At 37.3% G+C, this 27874-nt stretch overlaps 1 protein-coding gene across 1 annotated transcript in view; it reads left to right on the forward strand.

Moving 5' to 3' along the window:
* The first annotated feature begins 3796 nt into the window (after positions 1-3796).
* Positions 3797-27874, forward strand: part of PHYHIPL (phytanoyl-CoA 2-hydroxylase interacting protein like) — a 78158-nt gene continuing 54080 nt past the window's right edge. The window contains exon 1 of the mRNA XM_066242822.1: positions 3797-4127. Within this exon, the coding sequence (XP_066098919.1) occupies positions 4022-4127 (106 nt within the window). The 5' untranslated portion in view covers positions 3797-4021. The remainder of the gene's footprint in view (positions 4128-27874) is intronic.

The following is a 27874-nucleotide window of genomic DNA, read 5'->3' on the forward strand; positions in this document are numbered from 1 at the left end:
TGTGTGCCATGAGATGATAAAGTTTGGAAATCACTGCACTAAATATGAATATACTCTAAATATGGAAGTTCTTGATGTTTTAAAATAGCTATATAGCTATTAAAATATTTCCAAAAATTTGTACTGTAAAATTGACCAGATAGTTTTTCTTAATGGCATCCCTGGTATCCCATAATAACAATATCCTAACTTTGTGAGGTGCCTTAAAGCTAATACAATGCTTTCTTGCATATTATCTCATTTGATATTCACAAGTCTAGACACTACAAACTTGAGTAAAGAATTTAAATTATCTGAGTTGTTTTCAACTTCGTCTCTGTCAATCATGACCTTTCTCTTGTCCTACCATTTATAATAATAGCTTAGAAAAAGTCACAGTAATGTTATGAGAGAGAAAAAAACCAGTCCTTCATTTGTAATGCATTTTTTGCAGTTTGCTTCTACTTCCGGTTTTGGTTCTCACCTTTTGCCTTCTGCCTACACATAAAAGAGTGGGTTGTGCCTAGGGCTGTGGTTCATCTAAGAATGGCCTCTGCGCTTACAAGCTTACTTAAAGGACTTTGTAACCTACTTTTTCTTTGACTATTACAGCAATATAATTAAACACATTCAAAGTACTAAAGTTCAATAAAATAATTCAGCAAATCGTACTGAGTATCTTCTCTACACAAAAACTATACTATGTGCTTAATTTTAACAATATCACTGGGGAAATAAGAAATGTTCAGGGAGAAGGTACAGGTTTTATGTAATTGCAAACTCAGGATGTATGCCAGAGTTATATTACTGTCAGAAAAGCTAATGTGCCCCTGGACTGTGTTATGCCTGTCATGTATAGCAAGGATTGTAATAGACTACATACTGTGCTCTTATTTATATTCTTCTTATATTTCACATCTGGTGTTTTCATCTATGGACTCTTACAAAAATTAGAGCCATCCAGAGGACACTGTCCAGAGTGATAGAGGGACTCAAAGCAATGAGATATCAAAAGTGTTTGAAAGAACTAGGAATATTTAGCCAGAGAACTGGATACATAAGGGCAGCCGGATGAAGAAAGATGATCATTATTACGTATTACAAACACAAGAGAAAATCAAGGTCTTTGTATTGACCTTATAGGAGGCAGGTTTGGGCTCAGTCTTTCAGATTTCTACCTTTTCCCCAACATTGTATTTTAGATTGTTATTTGGGAATATCAGGAGAGGGTGCTTCCATTACTTTGAGGCATTGGGACAGAATCACTGGATTTAAATGTCTTTTGTCTCCTCTGGTCTCTGTGGTGACATCCTTGGTATGCTTAGTTGCTTCTGGTCTCTCACTTGAAGATGGTAGCTAGAGAAACTCATAATTTTTGCTTTCTTAGTTTGGTCAGGGCCTGGTAGCTGTCTCTGATGGAAGAGTCTCATCTTTTTGTACTTTAAAATTCTCTGCTTTAGAAAGTCCACCCTCCGGCTTTTGTTCGAATATCTTTTGCTCTTTTAACATTAGACTTCATGCAGGTCTGCTAGCTCTTAACTCAGTTGTCTTCCGAGTACACAGCCACCTGTAAAGTAAACTCCTAACCACCCTCTGCTTATGATGTCCATTTAGGTTATGTGAATGTGGTAACCTAAGCCTGGCCAAGTGATCCCCATCTCAAGATCTGAGAATTGGGACAGAACTGATTCTTTCCTTGAGGTTTCCCATACCTATCTATGTATTTCTAAAGCTACAATCCCTCACCTCACATCCTCAAGGTGACAGTGAATAAAAGTGTTATAGGTTACCTTCCTTGAGCACTCCTACCTCTTTTCATAATTCTCTGAGCCACAGAGAATAAGTTTTTCTTCTACTTTACTTACCTTATAGCCACCATTTTCCTTATAAAATCTCTGGTGTAAGCCTTCGTGGTGGATTAGTATATCTTGTCTTCACTAGGGGAGAAACCTTATCATTTGAACCAATAGGCCTAGACTTGATATGTTAAACCATTAACAAATTTATATTTTATCTCTTGATAATGTCTTGATTTGAAGCCTAACAACTTGCTAAAAAAATCCTATATTAAACATCAAAAGTCAAATATTAATTCTTTTGTATTTCTTACAAAATCTAAATCCTCAGGAAAATGATGCCTGGGATTCTATAGGTCTTGTGCCCAGAAAATCACGTTGCTATTTCTCAACACATTACCCCCTTTTCCCATTACACAAATATTCCAGCCCAAGAATCTGATCATATGAATTTGACCCTGTGTATACTGCTACAAGTTCTAGTAACACCCATCATAATTTTGCTTTTTTGATGTCTTTCTTTCCTGATAGACTGGAACTCAAAATTTCCAATATGTAGCATACTGTCCTTGGAGAGCATGTGCTTAACAAATATTGGTGTGAGTTATAGTTTTATTTATAAGAATGAGTTGCGATCTCATCCTGTAAATCAATAAATCGGTAATCTAGTTTACACAGCTCCTTTTGAGATTTGTAAAACTGTTACTTGTATTCTGAAAGATGAACCCACAGTGCTTGGGTTGACAGTATCCTTTTCTAGTTCTCCAGGGCCTGGCTTTAGAACACAGGAAATTCACCAATAAATGCCATCTTGTCCTATTTCTTGACAAACAATAATTTATTCTCTCCTTGAGGACACCACGACATTACACAAGAATTCTCTCAAACTACAAGAAGGAAATCCATCTTCATTAATACCTAAGTTCATAATAAGGACACTTCACTTTAAGATGCCCAATTATCTTCTACAGACTTTTATCAACTTGCATTTGTGCCAGGTTTTCTCTCAGGCTTATTTTACAGTGAGCTGGTCCTGTTTTATGAGGACTTGATTAACTACGTGTATTTAGTTGTGTTAGGACTACATGGATGCAACTAGAAATGGTAGCGTATAGAATTTATATGTAAACTGTTCATTTATTGTTGAACATTATGTTTGGATTTGGAAAATCAATTAAAAAAACACTTTAATTTCGAATACACATACACACCAAAAAGGATGTGTGTGTCATTATTTTTGATCTTGAGGTAGCAACACAACTAAAAACTATTCCAAATAAGCCAATGGCAAAAGAATTCAACAGGCTGTGGCTTGAATCTATTTCATTTTAAAAACACTTGTACCTTCACTAAGCGCACTGCACAATCTTTACTGCGACTAAAACAATGCGCAGGTAAGTTTAGGGTGACTTGACCAAGCACATTTTCCATTTTAGAAAAGGAAGGGAAAGAGATGGCTCTGTCCCCAAACCCTGCCACTCTTCAATTAATGCACTAATTTCTCACACAGACGAGGCTGTTTGGAATATCCAGCTAACCAAGCAGGGTGTGGGCGTCAAGTAGCCCGAGACCTTAAACGGGCGTAGTTAGCCCGCTGGTTCCAAAATCCCGCTACGAGGGTCTAGAGTAGATTCTTATTTTTCCAATCCTCAATAAGCATCCTGCTCACTCTCGGCTCCCCCTGCAGAGACGTGCAGTGCCAAGCCGGGCTCCGACTGGTACTGTGAGGAGGTAGAGGACCCCGACACGCCCACACCAGGAAAGGGCCGGGAGAGCGCACAGCGGCCCCAAATGCCCCGCGCTCCCGCGCGCTCGGCCGTCCACCGCCTCACACACGGGGTTACGGGGCCCGTGGAGCGAGGGCAACCGGGGGCGCGTGCACGCGGCAGGGCGGGGGAGGGAAAGGGCCTCGAGCCAGCAGGTGGGCGCGTCCTCTCGCGAGCGTGCGCGCGCCGCGCCTTTTCCCTCGCGTTCCCGGCGCGTTGCGTCCCCTCCCCTCCCGGAGCGCGCGCCTCCCGCTCTCGCGCCGGGTCCCTCTCGGTCTCGCAGAGGCGCACACTCCCCGGAGCTGCTGTCACTGCGGTCGGCTCGGCCGCGGCGGCTCAGCCTTGGCCCCTCAGCGCCGCGTCTCAGCCCTCTTCCCCTCCCGCCGCCGCTCCCCTTCCCTTTCCCGCCCTTCTCTCCCACCCCGTCCACCGAGGGAGCCTGGAGACGAAGCAGGTGGGCTTGAGAAGGGGGCTCGAAAAATGGAGGTGCCGCGCCTGGATCATGCCCTCAACAGTCCCACCAGCCCCTGTGAGGAGGTGATCAAAAACCTCAGTCTGGAGGCCATTCAGCTGTGCGACCGGGACGGTAAGAGCAGCGGGGGCCGTGCGGAGAAGGGCCGCTCCCGCGCCAGGCGCTGCGGCCGCTCCGGCGCCGCGGACCCTGCCCGCCCGGGCGGCAAGGTCTTTTGTTGTCCCCTCTGTGGGAATAAATGCAGGTGGGGGTTCCCCTCGGCCCAGCCCCCCTCCCGGCAGACCCAAGAAACAAAGGGGCCCGGGGGCGAGCCCGTAGGCACAGAAAGTCGCCGCCGTCCGCGGTCGCAGAGCCCGTCGCTGGGCTCGTCCTCTGGGCCCCAGCCCAGGAGCTGCCCCGACGAGGGCGCCGTGCCTGCTGCGGCTCCTGCCCGGGTCCAGGCGGTGCCGATCTTTGCCGCAGTCCCGATATCCTGGGTCTCCCGGCACCGAAGGGGAAATGCCCTCTAGATGTTTCTAGCAACACCGCCCCCCCCACCACACACACAACATACACACACACACACAACACACAACACACACACACGTTAGCATTTTCTACCCAGAATTTATCAGTTCTGTTTTTAAATCTCCAATTGCAGGCACCCCCCCCCACACACACACACACAATTTAGAATTCTTTTTAATCTGAAAATGGGATTAGGACGTCAGTTTTTCTGTTTTTTGTTTTTGTTTTTTTCAGGGAAAGGGCAGGGGGAAAAAGTGAGTTTCAGCACCAAGGACAGCCACAAGCTTCGTGGTTTGGGATTGTCATTCAGAAACTCAAAAATCTGTAACGGTTGTACAGTTTATTAACCGATGACACCCCAATAATTTTAATTTAAAATAAATATAAGTTCAGATTTTAAAAAACCTGTGAAGGAAATGGCCTAATATAGCTGCTGTGATTCAGAATATGTGGCTAATATTTATCATTGTGTCTTGATTTTATATGTCTTATTCTATTTTTAAAGTCTCCTAAATAAGAAAACTGATTGAACACAGGTCTGAGCGTTGGAGATAAGCTGGTACTATGTGCAGTATGGGTAGTTCCAGTGCTTCTGTGTTAGTGGAGTAGTTGAAGAGTCAGTGCTATTTCAGTAATGTGGAATAGAATTCATTTGTAAAGAAGTCATCTGATCAGTAATTGACAGGTCAAATAATTGTAAAATTGTACATCTGACAAAGAAAAAACGAATTACATTGTCAAGATGACCCCGAACACTTTTGGCTGTAAATGAAATTAATTTGTAACTGTATATAGAGATGATGATTTAAAAAATTTTTAGCCAAGGTATGTAGAGATACCTCACAATAAGGTCATAAAATTTATCAGTATGTAATCCAATAGAGAACAGAGGTCTTGTTTCCAACGTCATTTACATGGTAATAACTTGGTTAGGCGTACTATACAGTACAATTTAGGTTAACTAAACACTAAATTTGTTTATTAATAAACTTACAACACAGAATAATTGTTCTTTGAAGCCAAAGTCACTAAATTCTGAAGCATATGTAATATGGATAAATAAATACTCTTTCAAAAATTGCTTGTATTTCCTTTATCCTTGGACTATTTAAGGCCACCACAGTAATAGGTGCACATATTTATGGCATCAAAAAGTCATTTTTTTGGAATTCCATATATAAGCTTGCATTATTAGACTATAAAGATTATTTTTAATATACCACATAGGAAGTCATGTGGGTTTTAGCTTATACTTTTGTGAAATGACTGTTTGTAATATTACCATTGTAAATCTTTTTATTTCATTTACTTCAGTGATATATCAAAAGCTCATACTGTAGTTTTTGGAATTAGGCAATTCATGGTTGCACCTCAAGGCCCAGTAATCTTAATACTTAAAATTGCCTTTACCATAGGTTTTAAAATATTAGGGAAAATAATGTTTTTACTTTTTTATGAACTTCACAGAATTAATAGTGTAGAGTGAAAAAAATCAGTGTGGCATTTACTGTGGTCTCTTTAAGCGTGGTAACTGTTTTTTTTGTGGTAGTAATTTTTAGTTGTTTCAGTTCACATTATAGAGCCTGCAAAATGAGAAAATTATGTAACATTTAATTTGGGGGGAGGGTGCTGGCACTAAGTATCTATGAAAATTACTACTTATTTGAAGACTTCTAATTTATTAGATATAGATTAATTAAATAAGGCTTTATTTAATAAAATAGTTTATATCAATAAATACAAAAAGCGTAACTTTTATCAAAAGCTGTGTAAAAATTTGGAAATAGCTTATGTAGGGATGTTGCTAAATGCTTAATTTTTTATGTTGTGACTCTACATGTTCCAAAAATGTTGTTGTCTTCATCAGAATATTTAGAGGAAATAGTATAGTTGTTTGCATAGAACAATTTTAAAATGTTGCATTAAATTTGTCAACCAGGCCTTATTTATCATAATTTTATACTGAGAAATTTTCAGCTAGATAGATGCTGTTTACTTCCTTCACTTCCCTCCTTTTACTTCCTCTAAGGTCTCATTATTTTACTTTGTAAATATATAGCATAGAAAGATTGGTATGTGGCAGAAAATCTGTTATGGGCTTAAGTACATAGTAAATGCTATATTATAATTTTATGATCATAGAAATACATTTGTCTTGTTTGCTCTTCACTTTTCTCACTTTATTTTATTCTACTATTAATCTGACAATGGAAAAAATGAGAGTAATGTGGATTTATTAGAAGTGGAACACAATAGAAAACGAGAAAATATTATTGTTAAATGTACATTTCTTTTTACCTGCTCCACTTGTAGATGTTTTTAATTTTATAATGTTTTGCATATTGCATCAACCAAGAGCTATAGTTTCTGGTAAACTTAACTATGCCTTTATGTTTCCTTAGCTTTTCTTTTTTATGTTTTTTTTTCCATGTCACTTGCTTGTTTTCTTACAAATTAATTTTTATATTATTAACAACAATTTACACTGTTTCTTTATTTCATAGTTTCTCAAAATATTTAATAGTCCATGAAGAATATGGAATAGAGTCCAAGTGGTCATATAATTGGAATTTTTAATTAAGCAAATGGGTTCTTACACACCACATATTATTACTTCATGTCTGCCTTTACCCTAGGCATCTGTTCCTTGTAGTTCAGATGATAATTCTGGATAGACTTCTTTTGGTAAACCTAGGTAGATATGCTGTAGTTTGGGTCATCTCTGTTCCAAGTAGAAGGTTTCTGTCCCTCCTTTCTGCTGTGCTGAAGTATCCTCAGGTTGCCTACATAATACTTTAATTGTAGCTTTCAAAAAACTAAAGGAAAACGAAAAGCATTAACTTCTCACAAGCAAGCATCAATAATATGGGAAACAATTTCCAGTTTATTTCTTCCAATAGATACTTCAGACTCTAATTTACCCATAATAAGACAAAACAGTTCCCTACCTCATACATAGAATTCTACCTTATTTGTTCTTTTCATCCTTTTTTATCATGCGTATGTATATGGAAGCTTTCTTGTTGAAAAGGAAAGATTTATGTTGCATTACATGCATCTGAACTCACTGAACTCTTATGTGACTGATGTGTCATAAGTATAATAGAAAGGAAAAAAATACAAAATTAATTTGTTGTATAGCCCTTAAATCCAACACCAAGGTTTCGTAATTTTAACATATATTATTTTCATTATCAACACATTTTATAATTGTCTAGATATGGTTTATAGAGTTTATGATGCTAGTCAGTCAGCAGGGGAACACGTTTTAAAGAAATTGCACAGACAAAAGCTGCTAGATTTCTCTGTGTTTGTCTCTAACAAGAGTTTTGTGGCGGAAAAGAAGAACGATTTTCTTCTTTTTACATGGCTAAAATATAAAAGATTTCTTTAAGTTTGGACTTTAAGAATCCTATCTATTTAAGTTATAAATCAGTTTGGACTTCCATTTTATGCTTATTGACATACGAATTAAACAGATTTTAACTTTTTTTATTTTAACTTTTGAAATGTAAAGTAACACAGAAATGCTTAGTAGCACAGTTCTGAATTAGCTAATCCTTAGCGACATTTCTGAAGTAGACAGCTTTGAGAAGTACAACAGTTACCTTTACTAGTATAGGAATGTAAAGTAATCATTACTCAGTCTCACGGGCATTCATATAGCATGGTGGTAATACCATTTTAGAATCAGAAGACCTCTACAGAATTTAAACTCCTGATAGATAATGTTTGTTACCTTAAGCGAATTACTTAACCTTTGTTTAGCCTCAAACTTTCTCATATTCACTGAGTAATGTTGATTCTGTAGGATTATTAAAATAATTAAATGAAATATTAGTAACATAATATCTCACATGTCGACACAAAATAGAGAATAATAGTTACTAGAAATGCAATATTAGTCTCCATTTTTGCATTGAACTGCTTTTTCTTTCTTTTTTTTTTTTGCTAATGTTTAGATCTTTGTTTTTGTTTGTTTCAGTTTTGTCTTATTTATTTAGTAAATCCTCCTTATGTCAATTTAACTTTATGAGTAGTAAATAGAAACTGTAAATTCTGAATTTTATGAGGACAGCTAATTTTAGTCACAGTTACAGTACTCTATCTTTTGCTTATATTTCCCTATCCCATCAGTAATATCCTTGTCAACCTTAATTTTACAAGCTCTTTTCAGCTTCTTCAGATCTGCTGTTTGCTACATATTATGTGCCCTGTGACTTTGATACCTGTTTTGGGTAGGTATTTGCATCAGAGCCATCCTCTGTTCTTGATTTAACAATGTTTTTCTAAGGATAGATCTGTACTACCATATGTGACCTCTGGATTCATTTTTTTAACCCAGATATGGCTGTAGAGTTACTGTAGATTTTTATTAGTATGAAACAAAAGGAAAAAATAAAAAACTAAAAGAAACAACCTTTAAAAAAAGCTCAAACTATCAGATCATGTTAAACCAATTCATATTCTAGGTAGGGGTTCTAATTCATTCCTAGAGAAGCACAGGAAGTTATTAGAGTAAAAGTCACATCAAAGGGTATGTGACTAGACTCCCTCCAGTGGTAGAGTGACTGATGTACCATAAATAGTAATTGGCAACTTGTTTTGTTGCCTAGGTAAGCCAGTCAGAAATTGAATTCACAGAACACTATCCAGATAACTTCCAAATCACTTGGTTTATCACTGCTGATATTTTCCTCTCTTTAGGCCCAATCTTGATTTTCTTTTACCTCATGTGAATATAGTTTTCTGATTACTTTTATATTTTATACTGGGCTTCAGTAATAACAGCAGCTGCATCAGTTACCGCAGTAGGCATAATCCTTCTATACTGCTCACAAAAATTAGGGGATATTTCAAAATGATTATGAAGTGATAAAAAAAAGAAACATTTGATTTTTTTTCATTAAACAAGAACATCAGAAAAGCAAATGACAAATCAAAGGAAGTTGTTTGATTATGCAAATGGAATGCAAAACCAACTTTTATTTTTTGGTAAAAATGCACTATACAAAGAGCTGAAAGTACTGGAGTATCTGCACGTTCCCTGTTCCTCTAATTTTTGTGAGCCGTAGTTTCTGCTTTTCCTTCTCTGTCCTAAGTCGATGCAGAATTTAAATTTTGCCTTATAGTATTTGCTTCTTTTTGTGTTCTTTTCCATTTCTGTTAACTTTCTCTACAATAATTGTTTTATTGTTTATGAATTGTTTAAATTCAGTTTTTACTACTATAAAGCATACATCTCATTCTTTAACTATTTAAAATATTTTATTATTGCTGAACAGTATTTAAACTGTCTTATTGAGTAAGCTGTCTTTTATTCACATACAGTGCATTTGAAACTAAATATTTGGGGAAGACCTCTAGCAAAACTGTATAGAAGAGTTGAAGAATCTTGACAGAAAAAGCAAGTAGGCAGCCTCAGCATAGCATGTTCTCTATACGTAAGGATACTGAATGAATGGCAATGGTATAAAAGAAAGAAGTATTTGCTAAAAATTTGTGATTGAATTCTTAAGCAAAAAGGAAACTAGGAGTAACTAGAATTTTAAGTCTGGCAAGTCAGAACAGTCACTGACAGGAAAAAAATAAGGAGAAAGAAAATAAGACCCATGATGATAATTTTTTACATCTCAAATTTTAGTTCTCACTAAACATCCAAATGTGTCCTAAGCCCTTTTGCAGGGGCATTTTTCTCTCTCACAGAATTCATATTCCCAGAACAATAGTATATACTGCCTTCTCATTTTTATTTCAATGTGAATCCCCATCAGAGAACCCACTTACATTCTTTTTTACTTCTTTTACTTTATTCTTACTCTTCAAAGGCTACTCACAGTCTAATAAAAACCAACCACTTGATACTTTATAGAGGATTGTGAACTCTAGAGATTTTTTAGTTTTCTACGTAAAGGTAGTTTTAGAGTGAGAAGAGTTTTCAAAGGAATTTAGCAACTAGAACATTAATGTTAAGATATTTGGAATCTAACAGTAATACTCCCTTGGAAACTTAAACACTTCACAATTTCTCTTGTGTTCTGGGGCAAAGAGTTCTAGAATGAGGAAGAAAATTGTTCATAGAACTACTTATTCCACTACGGAAATCGGAATGTAGGTGAAAACAGAAGGTTCAAATTTGACTTTAGTTTTAGAGTGTCTCACGTCTTGAAGGAAAGGAATGATCGGTCTTGAAGGAAAGGAGTGATCACATGCTGGGCAGGCCTTCTTTGAACCCCAAAGATGGAATAAATCTACATTCCAGGTTTGTTAAAAATGCAAACAAGAGCTCTACATTTTGAAGTTGTTCAATAGATGAGAGTTAAACAAAAAGCATTCTACTCTGAATTATAGTTTTGTTTGTGATATTATGGGCCAAGTTTGTGGTTCATTTTAAAAGGGCTGCTCTGCAGGGATTATTGCACATATATTATTTGTTGCAGTGGTTGTGGCAATTAGTGTAAATAAATCTGTTTTTTTTATAACCAGTTTGATTGTTGCACTCTAATGAAAGATTATAGCTTCCCTAGACATATGACATTAAAGACAAGGCACAAAAAATTTTTCAGTATACTTACTTTGATTTTCTTGAAAAATAGTGTCTCATCTTATGTAAGCCCTGAATATTGATGAATCTCTCAGCCTTTCAATTTAAAAAGCTGATGACAAATGCAAACAAGAATGACAAATTTTAAGCCTCTACTATGTGATAGTTTTTTAATGAGTGAAGTTTTGTGTTGTATCTATGATGCAAAACAGGGATCAACAAGTAATAGCCATTAGACCATATCTGAAAGCCTTCTGCCAGTTTTGTAAGTAAACTTTATTGGAACACTGCCACACTTATTTGTTTGTATATTGTCTGTGGCTGCTTTCTTGGTACAGCAGCAGAGTTGAGTCACTGTGACAGCAGACCACATAGCCCACAATAAAATACTTAGTATCTGCTTTACAGAAAATGTTTGCCAACTCTTAATGTCGAGGATTGAGAAAATAAATTAATCTCTCTTGATAGGAATAAAAATATTGAAAGAAGAGTTTCTGAAGGAAAAAGTATAATTATTTAGATTTTATATGTTACTGGGATTTTAATATTATTTGGGTCATGCAGAAAGAGCTGAAGAAAGCTGAACAGCTTTACCAGGCAATAAGATAACTGTATAGAGTCAGTTAAAGATGGGTAGACATTATGCCAGTGTCTGATAGGCATTAAGAGAAGTAAGCCTTAATATTAACTTGAAATCTAGTTTTCACATAAATAACTTCAGAAGGAAGTTAGTTATGCACTAGTATTTTCAGGTATCATTGCAATTCTAGTAGTAGATATGTTTTAAAGTTCAAAAATGATGTGTGACCTTTGAGAAATATGAATAGTTTTATTGACATGTATTACAATATGTATATATCATATTCTTCTTTCTAAACCAAATTCTCATTGAAAAAAGTCAAGCACAGGCTTATCTTTCTGTCTTCCATTTCTATTTCAGTACTTTTCAATCTATGTTTTGTTAATTTTTTTTCAATACCCAATCTATCATTTACTGGTTATGTATAAAGAATAATTAAAATCAATTATTAGAAAAATCAAATTTAAAAAATTCAAAAAGATTAAACAAATATAAAAATTACTGTAAATTCCTATGAAAGTTTCTAAATGCTTAATCATAATTTTATATTTATTTCATCACAGACTGGTAAATAGGTTGCAGATAACGCTTTGAGTACATTAGCTAGAAGACAGTACCATTCTATTTTTGTTCAATGATTAATTTTTAGGTACTAAACTTATCCAGTTAATATTCTCACTTTATTTTATTTTGTTCTCTTATCTTGTATTTTTACCACTTATTTGTACATATATTCCAAGTATAAGGTACTAAGGACATGGGGGTGGGGGTGAAAGAAGGCCCAAGAATGAATATAACTTGGATCCTGCATTCAAAGGATTTGCTAGCATTTAAGGAGACAATATATTTAAATAACTATAATAATATGTGGTGATAAGTACTATAATAGCATATAGAAGAGAAAGCAAATTTCGTCATGAGTCTCACTGAGGAAAGGAGCATCTTTTCTGGGTATTAAAAATAAAATAAAATTGGCCCTGGCTGGTTGGCTCAGCAGTAGCTCATCGGCCTGGTGTGTGGAAGTTCCGGGTTCAATTCCTGACCAGGGCACACAGGAGAAGCGCCATCTGCTTTTCCACCCTTCACCCTCTCCTTTCTCTCTATCTCTCTCTTCCCCTCCCACAGTCAAGGCTCCATTGGACAAAGTTGGCCCCGGCACTGAGGATGGCTCCATGGTCTCCACCTCAGGCACTAGAATGGCTCCAGTTGCAAAGGAGCAACAGCCTAGATGGGCAGAGCATCACCCCTAGTGGGCATGCTGGGTGGATCTGTCTCTCTGCCTCCCTGCTCTCACTTCAGAAAAATTTTTAAAAATTTAAAGAAATAAAATAAAATTTTCCAGAGGTAGGATAAGGGCATTTCTGGCATAGAGCATATGTAATGATATAAAATCGTGTATGTTCTAGGTGTACATACTGTAAGGAAAGATGTGTTTCTTATGGGAAAATAAACTTAAAGCTAGTTAGGACTAGCTAAATTTTACCATGGTTAGGAGTTTGGACTTATCTAGTCTGAAACCTTGTTAGTAGATTTCAAGCTTTGTAATTTGAGAGAACCTTTAAAAAAACACATTCTTCAGAATTCTAACAAGTGAAAGTAGTATTTTATTAATATACTTTTGTAATTTCAAACTTCTGACATTCTTTAAAGTCAATCAGGAATAGTAAAAAATTAAAATTGTAGTTATACTTGAAACTTGCTATTTTATATCGGCCTCAACATCCACTTTCTCTATTTTTTTACTGCATTGTTCCTAGGAAATTCTGGTGTATAAAGATAAATAGTAGCTAATGGTAATGTTTTTAACTCATTCTCAGGATACTCTTCAAATCAATTGATAATAGATTTAAAGAGAAACAATAAGATGTTTTCTTATAGTAGAGCCTAAAAACAAATGTTTCTTTTGGAGGGAGGTAATAGAATGGATTCATCATTGAGTTCAGTCTTTTCATTGTTCATTGAAAAAATAATATATTTCATAATATTCTGAAATATTTGTTGGTAACGTTAAGAATAAATACTCATACTCATACCTTTTTGTGGATCTCTATTAAATATCTGAGAGTGGAATTTATTTTACTTGCATCATGAATCTTAAAACAGTGAGAATCAATTTATTACTGACAATTTGTCTGCATTTATAAGCTTGGTAACATTGTAATTGTATTGTTAAATTGAGTTTCTTCAGCTTATTAAACAGCTGGATAATCAAATTGGTTTGCTGCTTATTGATATTTAAAGGTATAACTCTATTCCAAACTTAGAATAATTTCATCACATATATAATTAGAGAAGTGCATAAAACTCATAGTAAGCCCTTCTATTTAATTTGGGCTAAAAGACCAAACACATGCACCTGAGTCTTACCTGTAACTGCTTGAACTCTGCATGCAGGTACAGGTACATACCTCAAAGATAATTGCAGGTTTGGTTCCAGACCACTACAGTAAAGTGAGTATTGAAGTAAAGTGACTGGTTACCATTTTGCAGGTGAAGGATCTTACCTTCAGTTTGTAAAAAATACATAACATCTCTGAAGCACAGTAATGCCAAGTGAAATAGAATGAGATATACTTGTCATAATGTGTTTTTAAAATTTTGCTTGCGCTTATACTTGATGACTTGAGTTTAAAAAAAAAACAAACATGAAACCTGAACAGAGCCATAACCTTTTTATAAATTGTGCAATTTTTTGCTCTGAGGTAGAAAGCAACATTTTGTTTTAAAAAAACAAACATGAGTGGTGGCGCAGTGGATAAAGCGTCAACCTGGAATGCTGAGGTTGCTGGTTCAAAACCCTGGGCTTGCCTGGTCAAGGCACATATGGGAGTTGATGCTTCCTGCTCCTCCTCCCCTTCTCTCTCTCTCTCTCTGTCTCTCTCTTCTCTAAAATGAATAAATAAATAAAAATAATTTAAACCTATAAAAATATAAATAAACATGAAACCTGAACAGAGCCATAACTTTTTATACATTGTGCCATTTTTTGCCCTGAGGTAGAGGGCAAAGTTTTGTTTCAATATTACTCAAAATCATATAATGAACACAATATAATGTATGCTATTTGTATTAAAAATTTTAAAATGGTTTTAAAATTATTAAAAAGAAAGTTAAATGGTAATGTTTGCTAAAACTTTTAATGAACTGTATTTAAAAAATTATAAATCATTGCTAAACCAATTAAAACCATTGCTTCTCTAAACTTAACACTGGCATGGCTTGTTAAACACCAGATTGCTGCATTCTACCCCCGGAGTTTCTGATCCATTAGATCTACACCCAAAGAATTTGAATTTTCTAACAAATTTCTAGGTGATGCTGATATTGGTGATTCAGAGACGGCACTTGAAGAACCATGGTCTAAGTAGTATGACTAAAGAAGTTCTTAGGTTAGAAAGAGATATTATGTATTTGATTTTAATAAGTAGTATTCTGATGTCCATCTGAGGAATGAACTGGTATACTGAGCTCAGAAGTTTTACCAGTTACAAGGCAATTATAGATATTAGGATTGTTAAAACAAGGTAGGAAAAAAATGAGAGTGAAGTTTAACAACATTTCTGAGGTAAAATACTTGGTTGACTTTGTGATTAAAATGCAAATGTGAGATACCAAAAAGGAGTTGATGATGGCTAAATTTGCAAGATTGGGTATATGTTGACACCAGTAAATAAGTAGTAATTTTATGTTGGAGGGAATATGAAGGAGTGGTGTTAATTACAAGCTATTACTAAAGTGTTTTTGGAACAAGTTAGGTTTCACATACCTATGGAATACCTACATGAAAGTATCCAGAAGGCTGTGTCTCATAGTGAGAAAGTTTTAAAATTTGGCAGTCCTTTTCAAGCTATTTTTCTGTTGCTTCTATTTCTTCTTTATCAAGTGTTCCTTTATCTTTCAGATCCATGTCAAACTGTTAAATGTGCTCATTAAAGTAAATAAATATGAATGCTATTTTTGGGGTGTCTAAAGGCACTTAAAATTAATTACTTTTGATATAAGAAATTTGGCTTGGGTACAATTATTTGGGGCAGTTAATGTGGAAGAAATATAATTGATCTAAGCTCTGTACTTGAGAGATTTATCCCCCTTATTTTGTCTGGAAGAAAATTAACTATATGATTTTCTGTGGAAATACACTAGATTAATTTTTTCCTCCATGGCAGCATAGTCTGTAGTATGTAAAATGAACTGTTGGAACTCAAATTAGCAGAAAATAATGACACTGGAGCCTAAAGAAAAACTAAAATCTTCACCAAAGCTGTTTCTAAAGCATTCATACTGGACATATAGTTCCAAGATTTCTTTTTATTTTGAACCCACTAATTTTAATGTATACTAAGATATCTATTAAATGCTAGTCTAAATATGGCATAGTTCCCTCCTCTCATTTAATTTTTTTTTAGATTCTTTGTGTTTAAAGTTAGATAAACCTTCTGTTTTAATAAGTACAGTTTTCCATAACTTTCAAACACTGCTTTGTCAAGGTGTTTGAGCTTGTTTTCATATATTTTCTTCTGTTGCAATTTGGTATATATCCAATATTAATTTCCATGGAACCTTTTTTTTAGTGACATTTTTTAAAGGAGAGCCTAATGATTGAGAAGCCATGGTTCTGGAATTTGTTGTTTATACTACTTGTTTTTCTAAAAGCTTTAATTATTCAAATTATAATGATAAAACATTACAATAATAAAATTTGAGCTTGGGAAAATAAGTGGAGGATGACATCAGAGTAATGGTGGCGTGAGAGATACTCTTGATCTCTCCACTTGAAATTTCAACAAATTGAACAACTGTAACAGAGCGAAGGAACCCCAGCTGAGCTCGCAGCCATGCCTGAAAGATCCACACACCAAGTGGACTAAATGTGGGATGTGCTGTTTGTAACGAGGGGCAGAAGATAAAATGCATCTGCAGTGGGCTCTTGAGAGGAGACAAACCTGGAGTGACTGAGTTTATTTTTTCTCTGCTAGACTATGGGGAAGAAGGAAGCTCAGGTTCCCTGGGTTTTGTCTGAGGGGTACAGAGAAGGAAACCCGGCATGACTGTCTCCTTCTACCAGGAGGACTGGTGAGATAGAGGGGCAGGAGGGGAAAAACTAAATCAAAATGGCCAGAGTGTGAAGTCACAGCCAGTGTTTCCATTTCTGCCTATAGCCCGCACTCAGCAGAAGTGAGTGTCACACTCCCTCACAGTAAGGAGAGTGGCAGAGATAAACCCCATAGGTAGCTCTCCAGAGCCACTCTCCCCTGAAGAACACAGGCGCTCCATGTCTGGTACCCAGGTTTGTTGAGGGGGGAAAGGAGCACTCAGAAACCTGAGATGGCAATGCTAGAGCTGGAAAGCCAAACTGGCAAAGTTCTTATACCACACCCAACCCACCAATGCAACTGTGGCCCTACCTACATCATTGTGACAGAAACATCTCAGTGGACGACAGCCCAGGTATTTCACAGAGCTAAAACTTATAATACAATGACACCTACTGGAAGAAACCTCTTGAAACCAAAATTAACCTTTTCTTTTTTCTTCATTTTTAAAATTTTTTCTTTATTTTTTTCTTATTTTTTCTCTTGTGAATTTTATTTTATTTAGTTATTAGATTTTTTATTCTGATTTTTGTGGGTGCTTTATTTGTTTTTCATTTTATTTTGGTTTCTGATCTTTGCTTTATGTGGTTTTTCTTTTTACATCTCACAAATTTTAAATTTTTTATATTTTATTGTACTTTTAAATTTTAATTATTTTATTTTTTAGTTATCTTTTTTGCTAGGATTCTTAACAATACCACTCTCAAATGCCTTCAAGAAATAAATCGAATACCATGGCTACACAAGACAGAGACATAATTAGAAAGAAAATGAAAAATCTCCAGAAAAGAATCGATCACAAGGAAACCTTGAAGTTAAATGATATAGAATTCAAAATTGAAGTTCTGAAAGTCATGAGATGTGAGAAGGCACCAATGGGCAACTTAATGAGCTCAAGCAAGGAGATGGAAACTTTAAAAACAGAGAGAAAAAACTCAATACATGAAGACTAAGGTAATAAGTTTAGCTAATAGAACAGGTAAGATAGAGAAAAGAATCAGTGACATTGAAGACAGGCAATTAGAGATGCTACAGAGAGCAGAGGAGAATTAAACTGAGAGCTCTACAAGAATTGTCTGACCCCATCAGAAAAAACAATATATGAAAAATGAGTATATCAGAGAAGAGAGGGAGAAGGGAATGGAGAGCTTATTCAAATGAATAACAGATGAGAATTTCCCAAGCATATGAAAAGAGTTAGGGGCCCAGATCCAAGAAGCAAACTGAACACCAAGTTACCTCAACCCAAACACTCTTACTCCAAAGGCACATTATAATAAGATTGTCAAAAATCAAGGCAGCTAGGGAATAGAAGAATATAACCTATAGAGGAAAGCCCATTAGGTTATCATCAGACTTCTCAGCAGAAACTCTACAAGCCAAAGGAGAGTAGATCCAAGCATTCAAAGTACTGAAAGAGAGGAATTAACAGCCAAAAATACTATATCCATCAAACTTATCCTTCAAATTTAAAGGGGAAATAAAAACTTTTGCAAACATACAGAAGCTGAGGGAATTAATCACCAGAAAACCCCCAATGCATAAAATACTCAAGGGGGTTATTCGACAAGACACAAAGAACAAAACAGAACTACAAGTGAAAGCTCCAACAAGGTAAAAATAAAAAGGACAATCTATGAGAACAGTAACATAAAGGGAAGAGGATAAAGATCTGTAGTAGTACACGAAGATGAAGTGCAGAAGCACTCAAAAGACAAAGGACTTTTAAACATATGAACATTTTCTCTTAATAACCTAACAATAACCACCATGAAAAAGCCACAACTGAAATGCGCAGCTTAAAAAAAAGAAAGGGGGGAACAAAGTATGGAATACCATGAAACAAAAACAACTGACAGAAACATAAAAGAGAAAAACCAAACATGACACAGAGCTACCAGAAAACAAAACATAAAATGGCTATAGAAAATCCTCAAATGTCAGTAATTACCCTAAATGTAGATGGACTGAACTTACCAATAAAGACGCACAGATTAGCAGATTGGCTCAAGAAGCAAAACCCAACTGTATGCTGCCTTCAGGAGACACATCTAAGTTGCAAGGACAAAAGTAGGCGCAAAGTTAAAGGGTGGAAAATGATTCTCCAAGCAGTTAATATACAAAGAAAAACAAGTGTAGCATACTCATATCTCACAACACTGACTTCAAGACAACAAAGGTAACCAGAGACAAAGGTGGACATTTCTTTTTTTTTTCTTTTTTTTTTTTTTGTGTATTTTTCTGAAGTTGGAAACAGGGAGGCAGTCAGACAGACTCCTGCATGCGCCCTACTGGGATCCACCCAGCATGCCCGCTAGGGGGCGATGCTCTGCCCATCTGGGGCGTCGCTCTGTTGCAACCAGAACCATTCTAGCACCTGAGGCAGAGGCCACAGAGCCATTCTCAGCGCCTGGGCCAACTTTGCTCCAATGGAGCCTTGGCTGCAAAGGGAAGAGAGAGAGAAGAAGGAGAGGTGGAGGGGTGGAGAAGCAGATGGGCGCTTCTCCTGTGTGCCCTGGCCGGGAATCGAACCCGGGACTCCTGCACGCCAGGCTGACGCTCTACCACTGAGCCAACTGGCCAGGGCCAAAGGTGGACATTTCATAATGATAAATGGGACATTGTATCAAGAAGATATAATACTTCTTAATGTATATGCACCAAATCAGGGAGCACCAGAGTATATAAAGACACCTACTAACCTATCTAAAAATAGAAGACAAAAACTCAGTCAAACTTGGAGATTTCAACACACCATTGATGGTTGTAAATATATCATCCAAACAGAAAATCAATAAAGAAATATTGACCTTAAATGACACACTGGTCCAAATGGATAGAGTAGACTTACAGAACTTTTCATCCTAAAACACCAGACTATAAATTCTTCTCTAGTGTGCATGGAACATTCTCAAGGATAGACAACATGTTAGGTCACAAAAATAACATCAACAAATTCAGCAAGATTGAAATTATACTAAGCATATTTTCTGACCATAAGGCTTTGAAATTAGAATTCATCTGCAAAAAGGAAGTAAGGAAACCTACAAAAATGTGGAAATTAAACAACATACAGGGGTCCTCTGATTATGACAATCTTGACATATGACGTTTCAAGTTTACAACATTTGCTCCTATAAAAACTTTTTGATATGTGAGTGTTTGGGCTTATGCTGTTAAGCCTCATACTTACAACTATGGGGGCAAACTAGTTTGATTGCATGTGGCAGAATAATATGCAGTACAGTCAGTATTCAGTAGAGTATATATATATCCTTTTCCTTTTTCTGTGGTTTAGTTGTATTTTTATATTCTAGATTATGATTTTACAACTGTGATAGGATAGGTAAATGACTTAGGATAAGGGTATGTTTTGATTTACAACAAAATTTGGGTTACAGAACTGTGTCATAACCCGAGGATCCCATGTGCTTCTAAAAAATGACTGGGTCAAAGAAGAATAAAAGTAGAGATCCAAAGATATATACAGACAAATGAAAATGACAACATAACATATACAAATTTTTGAGGTGCAGTAAAAGCAGTACTAAGAGGGAAGATTATACCATTAAAGGCTTATATCAAGAAATGAGTGATCCCAAGGAAACAACCTAACATCATATCTTAAGGAACTAGAAAAAGAAAAACAAAAGCAACCTAGAGTCAGCAGAAGAAAAGAAGTCGTAAAAAAGAAGAACTAAATGAAACAGAGAACAAAAGTACAGAAAAATTTGATACAATAATGAACTGGTTCTTTGAAAATATCAATAAAATCAACAAACCAATGGCTAGACTCACTAAGGAAAAAAAAGAAGGACTCACAAAACATAGAATTCAAAATGAAAAAAGAGAAATTACCTCAGACATAGTAAATAAAGGATCATAGTAGAATACTATGAAACATTATATGCTACTAAATTCAACCTAGAGGAAATGGATAAATTCCTAAAACTATACAATCGTCCTAGACTGAGTCACAAAGAAGTGGAAAACCTAAATAGACCTATAAGCAGGGTGGAAATAGAAACAACTATTAAAAACCTCCCCAAAACAAAAGTCCAGGACCAAATGGCTACACTAGTGAATTCTATTGAACATTCAAAGAAGACTTGGTACCTATCCTTCCTAAAGTCTTCTGAAAAACAGAAGAAGAAGCAATACTTCGTAGCACATTTTATGAGGCCAAAATAAGCCTGATATAAAGACCTGGCAAGGACAGCACAAAAAAAAGGAAACTATACACCAATATCTCTAATGAATGGGTGCATAGTATGATTATATCATATAATTATATACCCTTTCTCTTCAAAAAAAATTTTTAGTTATCAAATCTGTATTTTTATTAATCCCATTTTGCATACAAAAGGAACTAAAGTTTAGAAATTTTAAGAAAACTTGTATTGAAGAAGTACAGAATAGGAGGACAGGTTTTCTACTGAGAGGAAGCAGGGCTGGGAGTCAAAGGTGAAAAAGTACTGCTAGCAACAGTAAGGTCCAGCCTGCCACTAAGAGCAGTCACGTGATAAAAGTAGATCCAGATTATTATTAGCGCACCGGCATCCTGGAACAGGGAGGATATTTTAATAATAAAATAACTACTATTTATTTTACTCGACTATGAACCAGGTTCAGTATGAGGCATTCTACTTTATACCACTTGTTTTCCACTCTGGTACTAAGAAAAAGGCATCATTGACTCATTTTCCTGTTGAGGACACTCAAGTTCAAAGAGAAGTGCCTGCCTGAGGTAGGCTCTTCTGGAACAAATAATCAGGAGCAGTGGCAAGAAGCCACACCAGAGCTGATAGCTGGGCAATCAGGGCAGGGAGGAAAGGTGAAGTGAAACTGCCTCAACCTGTAGAACTCCAGCCGGCTTGGAATTACCAGTGTCCCATGGAAGAAACCTACTCAAGACACAAACTTACTTCAAGAGGAAGAGGGGGAAGCCTGCCAAGGGAGGCAAAGAAGACCTCCTGAATTTCCTTCTCCCTTAGCTTTTATTGATCAGAAGCAGAACAGAGGTAACAGGATTGCAAAGGAGGGATATCAGGTGATAAGGGAGAAGAATGATTAATGACTGTTTTGCTGACATGGAGAAAGGACTAATCTGGGTCAGTACATTCTTTATCTTTTGCTAATTAACAAGCACAAAGGAAGGGGTAATCTAGAACCTCTAAAGTTAATTTTTTAAAACCGTTCCCATGTATTCCTTTGTGTTTGCACAAAAGTCACTCACTCACACAGCTTCTTGGTATTTGCATCCAAGAGACATTCACTCAGGGCTTTTAACTGAAGTTCCTCACTCCAAGTCATAGAGGGTTCAAGGTTAGATGGGTGATTCCCTACATCAACCTCACTGACTGCAGATTTCTAGGAATCCCCTGGACAAGGGTAGCCATTCTGAAGTCTCAAGCACAACTCACAGCCACCACTGGAGAGGAGAGATTCTCAGTCCTGTGGAGGGAGGTATCTGAGTGTAGAGCCATGTTTCAGTCCAGTTCTTTCGGCTGGTGAGGGAAAAGTAGGAGAGGGAATGAGAATGGTCATCTCAACCCTGTGGGAAATTCATTATTATTTTCAAGCATATCTGAATGTCTGTGGCATCCTGACACAGCTCTGAGCCTCTGTCCTTTCTTACTTGTCCCTCAGGCTTCTCCCTGTTCCCTTCAGACCTGAGGCTAATACTTGGCCTTGCCCTAAACAAGGTCTCACAACCAGGATATCTAGACCAGCCCAGCTGGAATCTATAGCATCTAAGAACTATTGTATAATCCACAAGTGCTCTGGCTGGTTTCTGTTGAGGGTATGTATGGTAGAGACCAGCGGCACAGGACAACCATGCACCTCAGCTTTGAGATTCCACCCCAATGGTTAAATGGGAGAAATGAGACTAGAGCCAGACTACTCTCTTTTTCAAGAAATTCTGAGTCTCAACTTTCTCACTGCTCCTTCATGGCCTATGAAGATATCTTTCCTTTAACTGCCCATAAATGATGTGTTTCCCTAAATTTCTCTTCACTGTCCCCAGCTGATTACATCTACTTCTGTAAGTGGTGGTACATTTTTGGGCCTTTTGCAGGGTTGGCTGCAACAAGCTAGCATTTTCTAAGACTATCCCCATGACCTAGAAAAGTGGCACTTGCTCCAGGATATTAAAAAGGGCTGAGTATGTTCTTCCTTTGAAGAAAAAATGAGTATAAGCTCCCTTTGCTGCGCACCATTGTGTCTGGAGCATCTATCAACTCTGAGGGCATTCTGTTTCCAACCTCACAGCTGACCTCCACCCGAACCCCTCCTCCTCATCCTCAGAGACCACACACATCACTACCACCACCACCACCATCACCATCTACCCACCCCAGGATGCTGCAGGTAACTTTAATAAGGCATGGGCTTACTCTCACTTCTTGAACTTAAAGGTCAAAGAGGAGGGGCATCACATCTGACAGGCTTATGCACTGTTGGATAGTTTTCAGCTGGTTGGAGAGTAAGATATGAGCCTCCTCAAAGTAGCAGTGTCCCCCAGTCAACTTCCAGAAGCAGGATAGAGGCCATAGGCTAGACCCACCCTGCATACTGACCAGCACTTTCTCAAAACTGTCCAGAAACAGAAATTGTGAAGGGTTGTATTCTTCTAGCCCTCCGGGAGCCATCTGAAAAACAAAAAGAAATGTTGTCTCCCAGTACCTGGGGCAAGTAAACAGCTTTTGAGGGAGAGACTGCACGCTGGAGGAAGGTTTCAGTGACTTCCTCTTTTGGGGGTGGCTGAGAGGAGGGGAGTGTGCTTGTCACATCTTTCCCCTTACTAAGTTCTGAGACCTTCAGTTTTCTAGGGGGAGACATGATTTTGGGGTTTACCCACATGCACAGGTTAGGTTCAGTATTTGGACCCTCTATCAGGGTTGGGTTTTCTTTCCCATCTCATTGTAGTTTTGACTTGTATTAACGTGATGATTAGTGATATTGAGCATTTTTTCATATACCTGTAGGCCATCTGCATGTCCTCTTTGGAAAAATGCCTAATCATATCTTTTGTGCACTTTTTAATCAGATTTTATTTGGGATTTTTTGTTTATTATTGAGTTCTTTATATACCTTGGATATCAGTTGCTTATCAGATACATGATTTGCAAATATTTTCTGCTCAGCCATGCCTTTTTCATTGTATTGATGGTTTCCTTTGATGTGCAGGAGCTTTTAAATTTCATCTATTCCCACTGTATTTTTTATTTTGTTCCCTTTGCTTTTGGTGTCCGATTTAAAAAAATATATCATTGCCAAGACCTATGCCAAGGAGCTATGGTCTATGTTTCTTTCTAGAGTTTTATGGTTTCAGGTCTTACATTCAAGTCTATAATTCATCATACATATGGTGTAAGATCGGGGTCCCATTTTATTCTTTGGCATGTGAATATCCAGTTTTCTTAACACCATTTATTAAACAGGTAATTCTTTATCAATTGGTTCTTGGTTCTTGTGTTGTAAATTAATTAACCATACATGGTTGGGTTTATTTCGGGGCTCTCTGTTTTGTTCCATTCATCTATGTGTCTTTTTATGCCAGTACCATACTGTTTTTATTAGTGTAGCTTTGTGTTATAGTTTGATGCCTCCAGCTTTGTTCTTTTTTTTTTTTTAAAGATTTCTTTGGCCATTCAGAATGGTTTCACACAAATTTTAAGATTTTTTTTTTTATTTCTGTGGGAAATGTTATTGAAATTTTTATAGGGATTGCATTGAATCTACAAATTGCTTTGGGTAGTATGAACATTTTAACAATATTAATTTTTCCAATCCATGAGCATGAAGTATCTTTACATTTGTATCTTTAATTTTTTATTAGAGTTTTATAGATTTTTAAAATTTTTATTTATTGATTTTTAGTGAGAGAAGAAGAAAGAGAGACAGAAACATCGATCTGTTCCTGTATCTGCCCTGACCAGGGGTCAAACCAGCAACCTCTGTGCTTCTGGCTGATGTTCAAACCAACCAAGCTATCTGGCCAGGTCTTATAGTTCATTTGTGTGTACAGATTTTTCCCCTCTTTGCTTAAATTAATGTCTATTCATTTCATTATTTTTGATGCAGTTGTTTTGTAATGTTTTGTAAATGGGGTTGTTTTCTTAATTTACTTTTCTGTTTCTCTTAATTTCTTGTTATTACTATATGGGAACAAAACAGATTTTTGCATATTGACTTTGCATTCTGCAAATTTACTGTATTTTTTTATTCAAACAATTGTGGAGTCTTCAGCTTTTCTTTATGTAATATCATGCCATCTGCCAATATTGAAAGTTTTACTTCTTCCTTCCAATTTTAGATGCCTTTTATTTTCCTTCTTGCCTTATTGCTCTAGTTAGGCTTTCTAATACTGTGTTGAGTAAAAGTGGTGAGAGTAGACAGTCTTTTCCCTGTTCCTGATCTTAGAGAAAAAACTTTCAGCATTTCACTACTGAATATGATGTTAATTGTGGGCTTGTCATATATGGCCTTTATTATGTTGAGGTATGTTCCTTATACCAACATTGTTGAGAGTTTTTATTATAAATGGATGTTGAATTTTGTCAAATGCTTTTTTTTTGCATCTATTGATATGATTCCATGGTTTTTATCCTTTGTTTTTGTTAATGTGTTGTATCACATTGAATTATGAATGTTTAACCATCCTTGCATTCCTGACTTAAATCCCTCTTGAATATGTTGTATGCTTCCTGTAATATATTGTTGGATTTTGTTTCCTAATGTTTTGTTGAGAATTTTTGCATCCATGATTATCAGAGATATTGGCCTATAATTTTCTTCTTGTGGCATCTTTGTCTGGTATTGGTATCAGAGATATGCTGGCCTCATAAAATAAGTTTGGAAATGTCCCCTCCCTTTTATTGTTTGGAAGAGTTTAAGAGATTGGTATTAATTATTCTTTGGATGTTTGGTAGAATTTACCAATTAAGTCATTTGGTCCTGGACTTTTGTTTGTAGAGAATTTTTGATTACTGATTGATTCTCCTAAATAGTAATCAGTCTGTTCAGCTATTCTGTTTCTCATGATGTAGTCCTGTTATGTAATATGTTTCTAGGATTTTATCCATTTTCTTCTAGGTTGTCAATTATTTTTTTTGGAATGTGATTGTTCATAATAGTCCTTTATGATCCCTTGTATTTTTTTTTTTTTTGTATTTTTCTGAAGCTGGAAACGGGGAGAGACAGTCAGACAGACTCCCGCATGCGCCCGACCGGGATCCACCCGGCACGCCCACCAGGGGGCGATGCTCTGCCCATCCAGGGCATTGCTATGTTGCGACCAGAGCCACTCTAGCGCCTGAGGCAGAGGCCACAGAGCAATCCCCAGCGCCCGGACCATCTTTGCTCCAATGGAGCCTTGGCTGCAGGAGGGGAAGAGAGAGACAGAGAGGAAGGAGAGGGGGAGGGGTGGAGAAGCAGATGGGCGCTTCTCCTGTGTGCCCTGGCCGGGAATCGAACCCGGGACTTCTGCACGCCAGGCTGACGCTCTACCACTGAGCCAACTGGCCAGGGCTTGATCCTTTGTATTTTTGTGATATTAGTTATAATGTTACTTTTTTCATTTCTGAATTTTTTTTTTTTTTGAGATAGAGAGAAAGAAAGTCAGAGAGAGGGATAGATAGGGACAGACAGACAGGAACGGAGAGAGATAAGCATCAATTATTAGTTTTTTGTTGCGACACCTTAGTTGTTCATTGATTGCTTTCTCATATGTGCCTTGACCATGGGGCTACAGCAGACCGAGTAACCCCTTGCTCAAGCCAGTGACCTGGGGTCCAAGCTAGTGAGTTTTGCTCAAACCAGATGAGTCCGCGCTCAAGCTGGTGACCTCGGGGTCTTGAACCTGCGTCCTCCGCATCCCCGTCAGATGCTCTATCCACTGTGCCACTGCCTGGTCGGGCTCTGAATTTCTTTGTGTTCTCTTTTTTCTTAGTGAAAGTTAAAGGTCAGTTTGTTCATGTTTTCAAACAACCAACTCTTAGTTTTACTTAACTTTTATAATGTCTTTTTAGTTTCTATTTATTCTAGCTCTGATGTTTGTTACATTTTTTCTTTCACTAACTTTGGTCTTTGTTCTTCTTTTTCTAGTTCCTTGAGGTATAGTGTTTATAATCTTACTATCAGGTCATTTTTGTCATTGCTTTATTTTGTGTGTGTGTGTGTGTGTGTGTGTGTGTGTGTCAGAGACATGGAGAGACCAAGGGAGGGACAGATAGGGAAAGAGATGAGAAGCATCAGTTCTTTGTTGCGGCACCTTAATTGTTCACTGATTGCTTTCTCATGTGTGCCTTGACCGAGGGGCTACAGCAGACCAAGTGACCCCTTGCTCAAGCCAGCAACCCTGGGCTCAAGCCGGTGAGCCTTGCTCAAACCAGATGAGCTCGCGCTCAAGCTGGCGACCTCGAGGTTTTGAACCTGGTTCCTCTACATCCCAGTCTGATGTTCTATCCACTGTGCCACCACCCAGTCAGGCCATTGCTTTATCTTAATACATTAATTTAGTAATTAAATCCTTGCTGTGACCTCACTGATCAAACTCCTTTTTATATCTATCTCAAGCAACTGAATTCCTGTGTTTTCATCTGCAAGTGGAATCTATGCCTATTTATCTTGAACAGTATCCTACTTATTTCTAGTTTAAGATGCTATTTTTTTTTGTATTTTTTTTTTCTGAAGCTGGAAATGGGGAGAGACAGTCAGACAGACTCCCACATGCGCCCGACCGGGATCCACCCGGCACGCCCACCAGGGGCGACGCTCTGCCCACCAGGAGGCAATGCTCTGCCCCTCCAGGGCGTCGCTCTGCCGCGACCAGAGCCTCTCTAGCGTCTGGGGCAGAGGCCAAGGAGCCATCCCCAGCGCCCGGGCCATCTTTGCTCCAATGGAGCCTTGGCTGCGGGAGGGGAAGAGAGAGACAGAGAGGAAGGAGGGGGGGTGGGGGTGGAGAAGCAAATGGGCGCTTCTCCTATGTGCCCTGGCCGGGAATCGAACCCGGGTCCCCCGCACACCAGGCCGACGCTCTACCGCTGAGCCAACCAGCCAGGGCAAGATGCTATTTTGAATTCTGGCATTTTGCCTTTCATAATTCCTTAATGGTAGAATTCTACAAATTTCT

Source organism: Saccopteryx bilineata, chromosome 9, assembly GCF_036850765.1.
Source record: "Saccopteryx bilineata isolate mSacBil1 chromosome 9, mSacBil1_pri_phased_curated, whole genome shotgun sequence".
NCBI classification, from domain to species: domain Eukaryota; kingdom Metazoa; phylum Chordata; class Mammalia; order Chiroptera; family Emballonuridae; genus Saccopteryx; species Saccopteryx bilineata.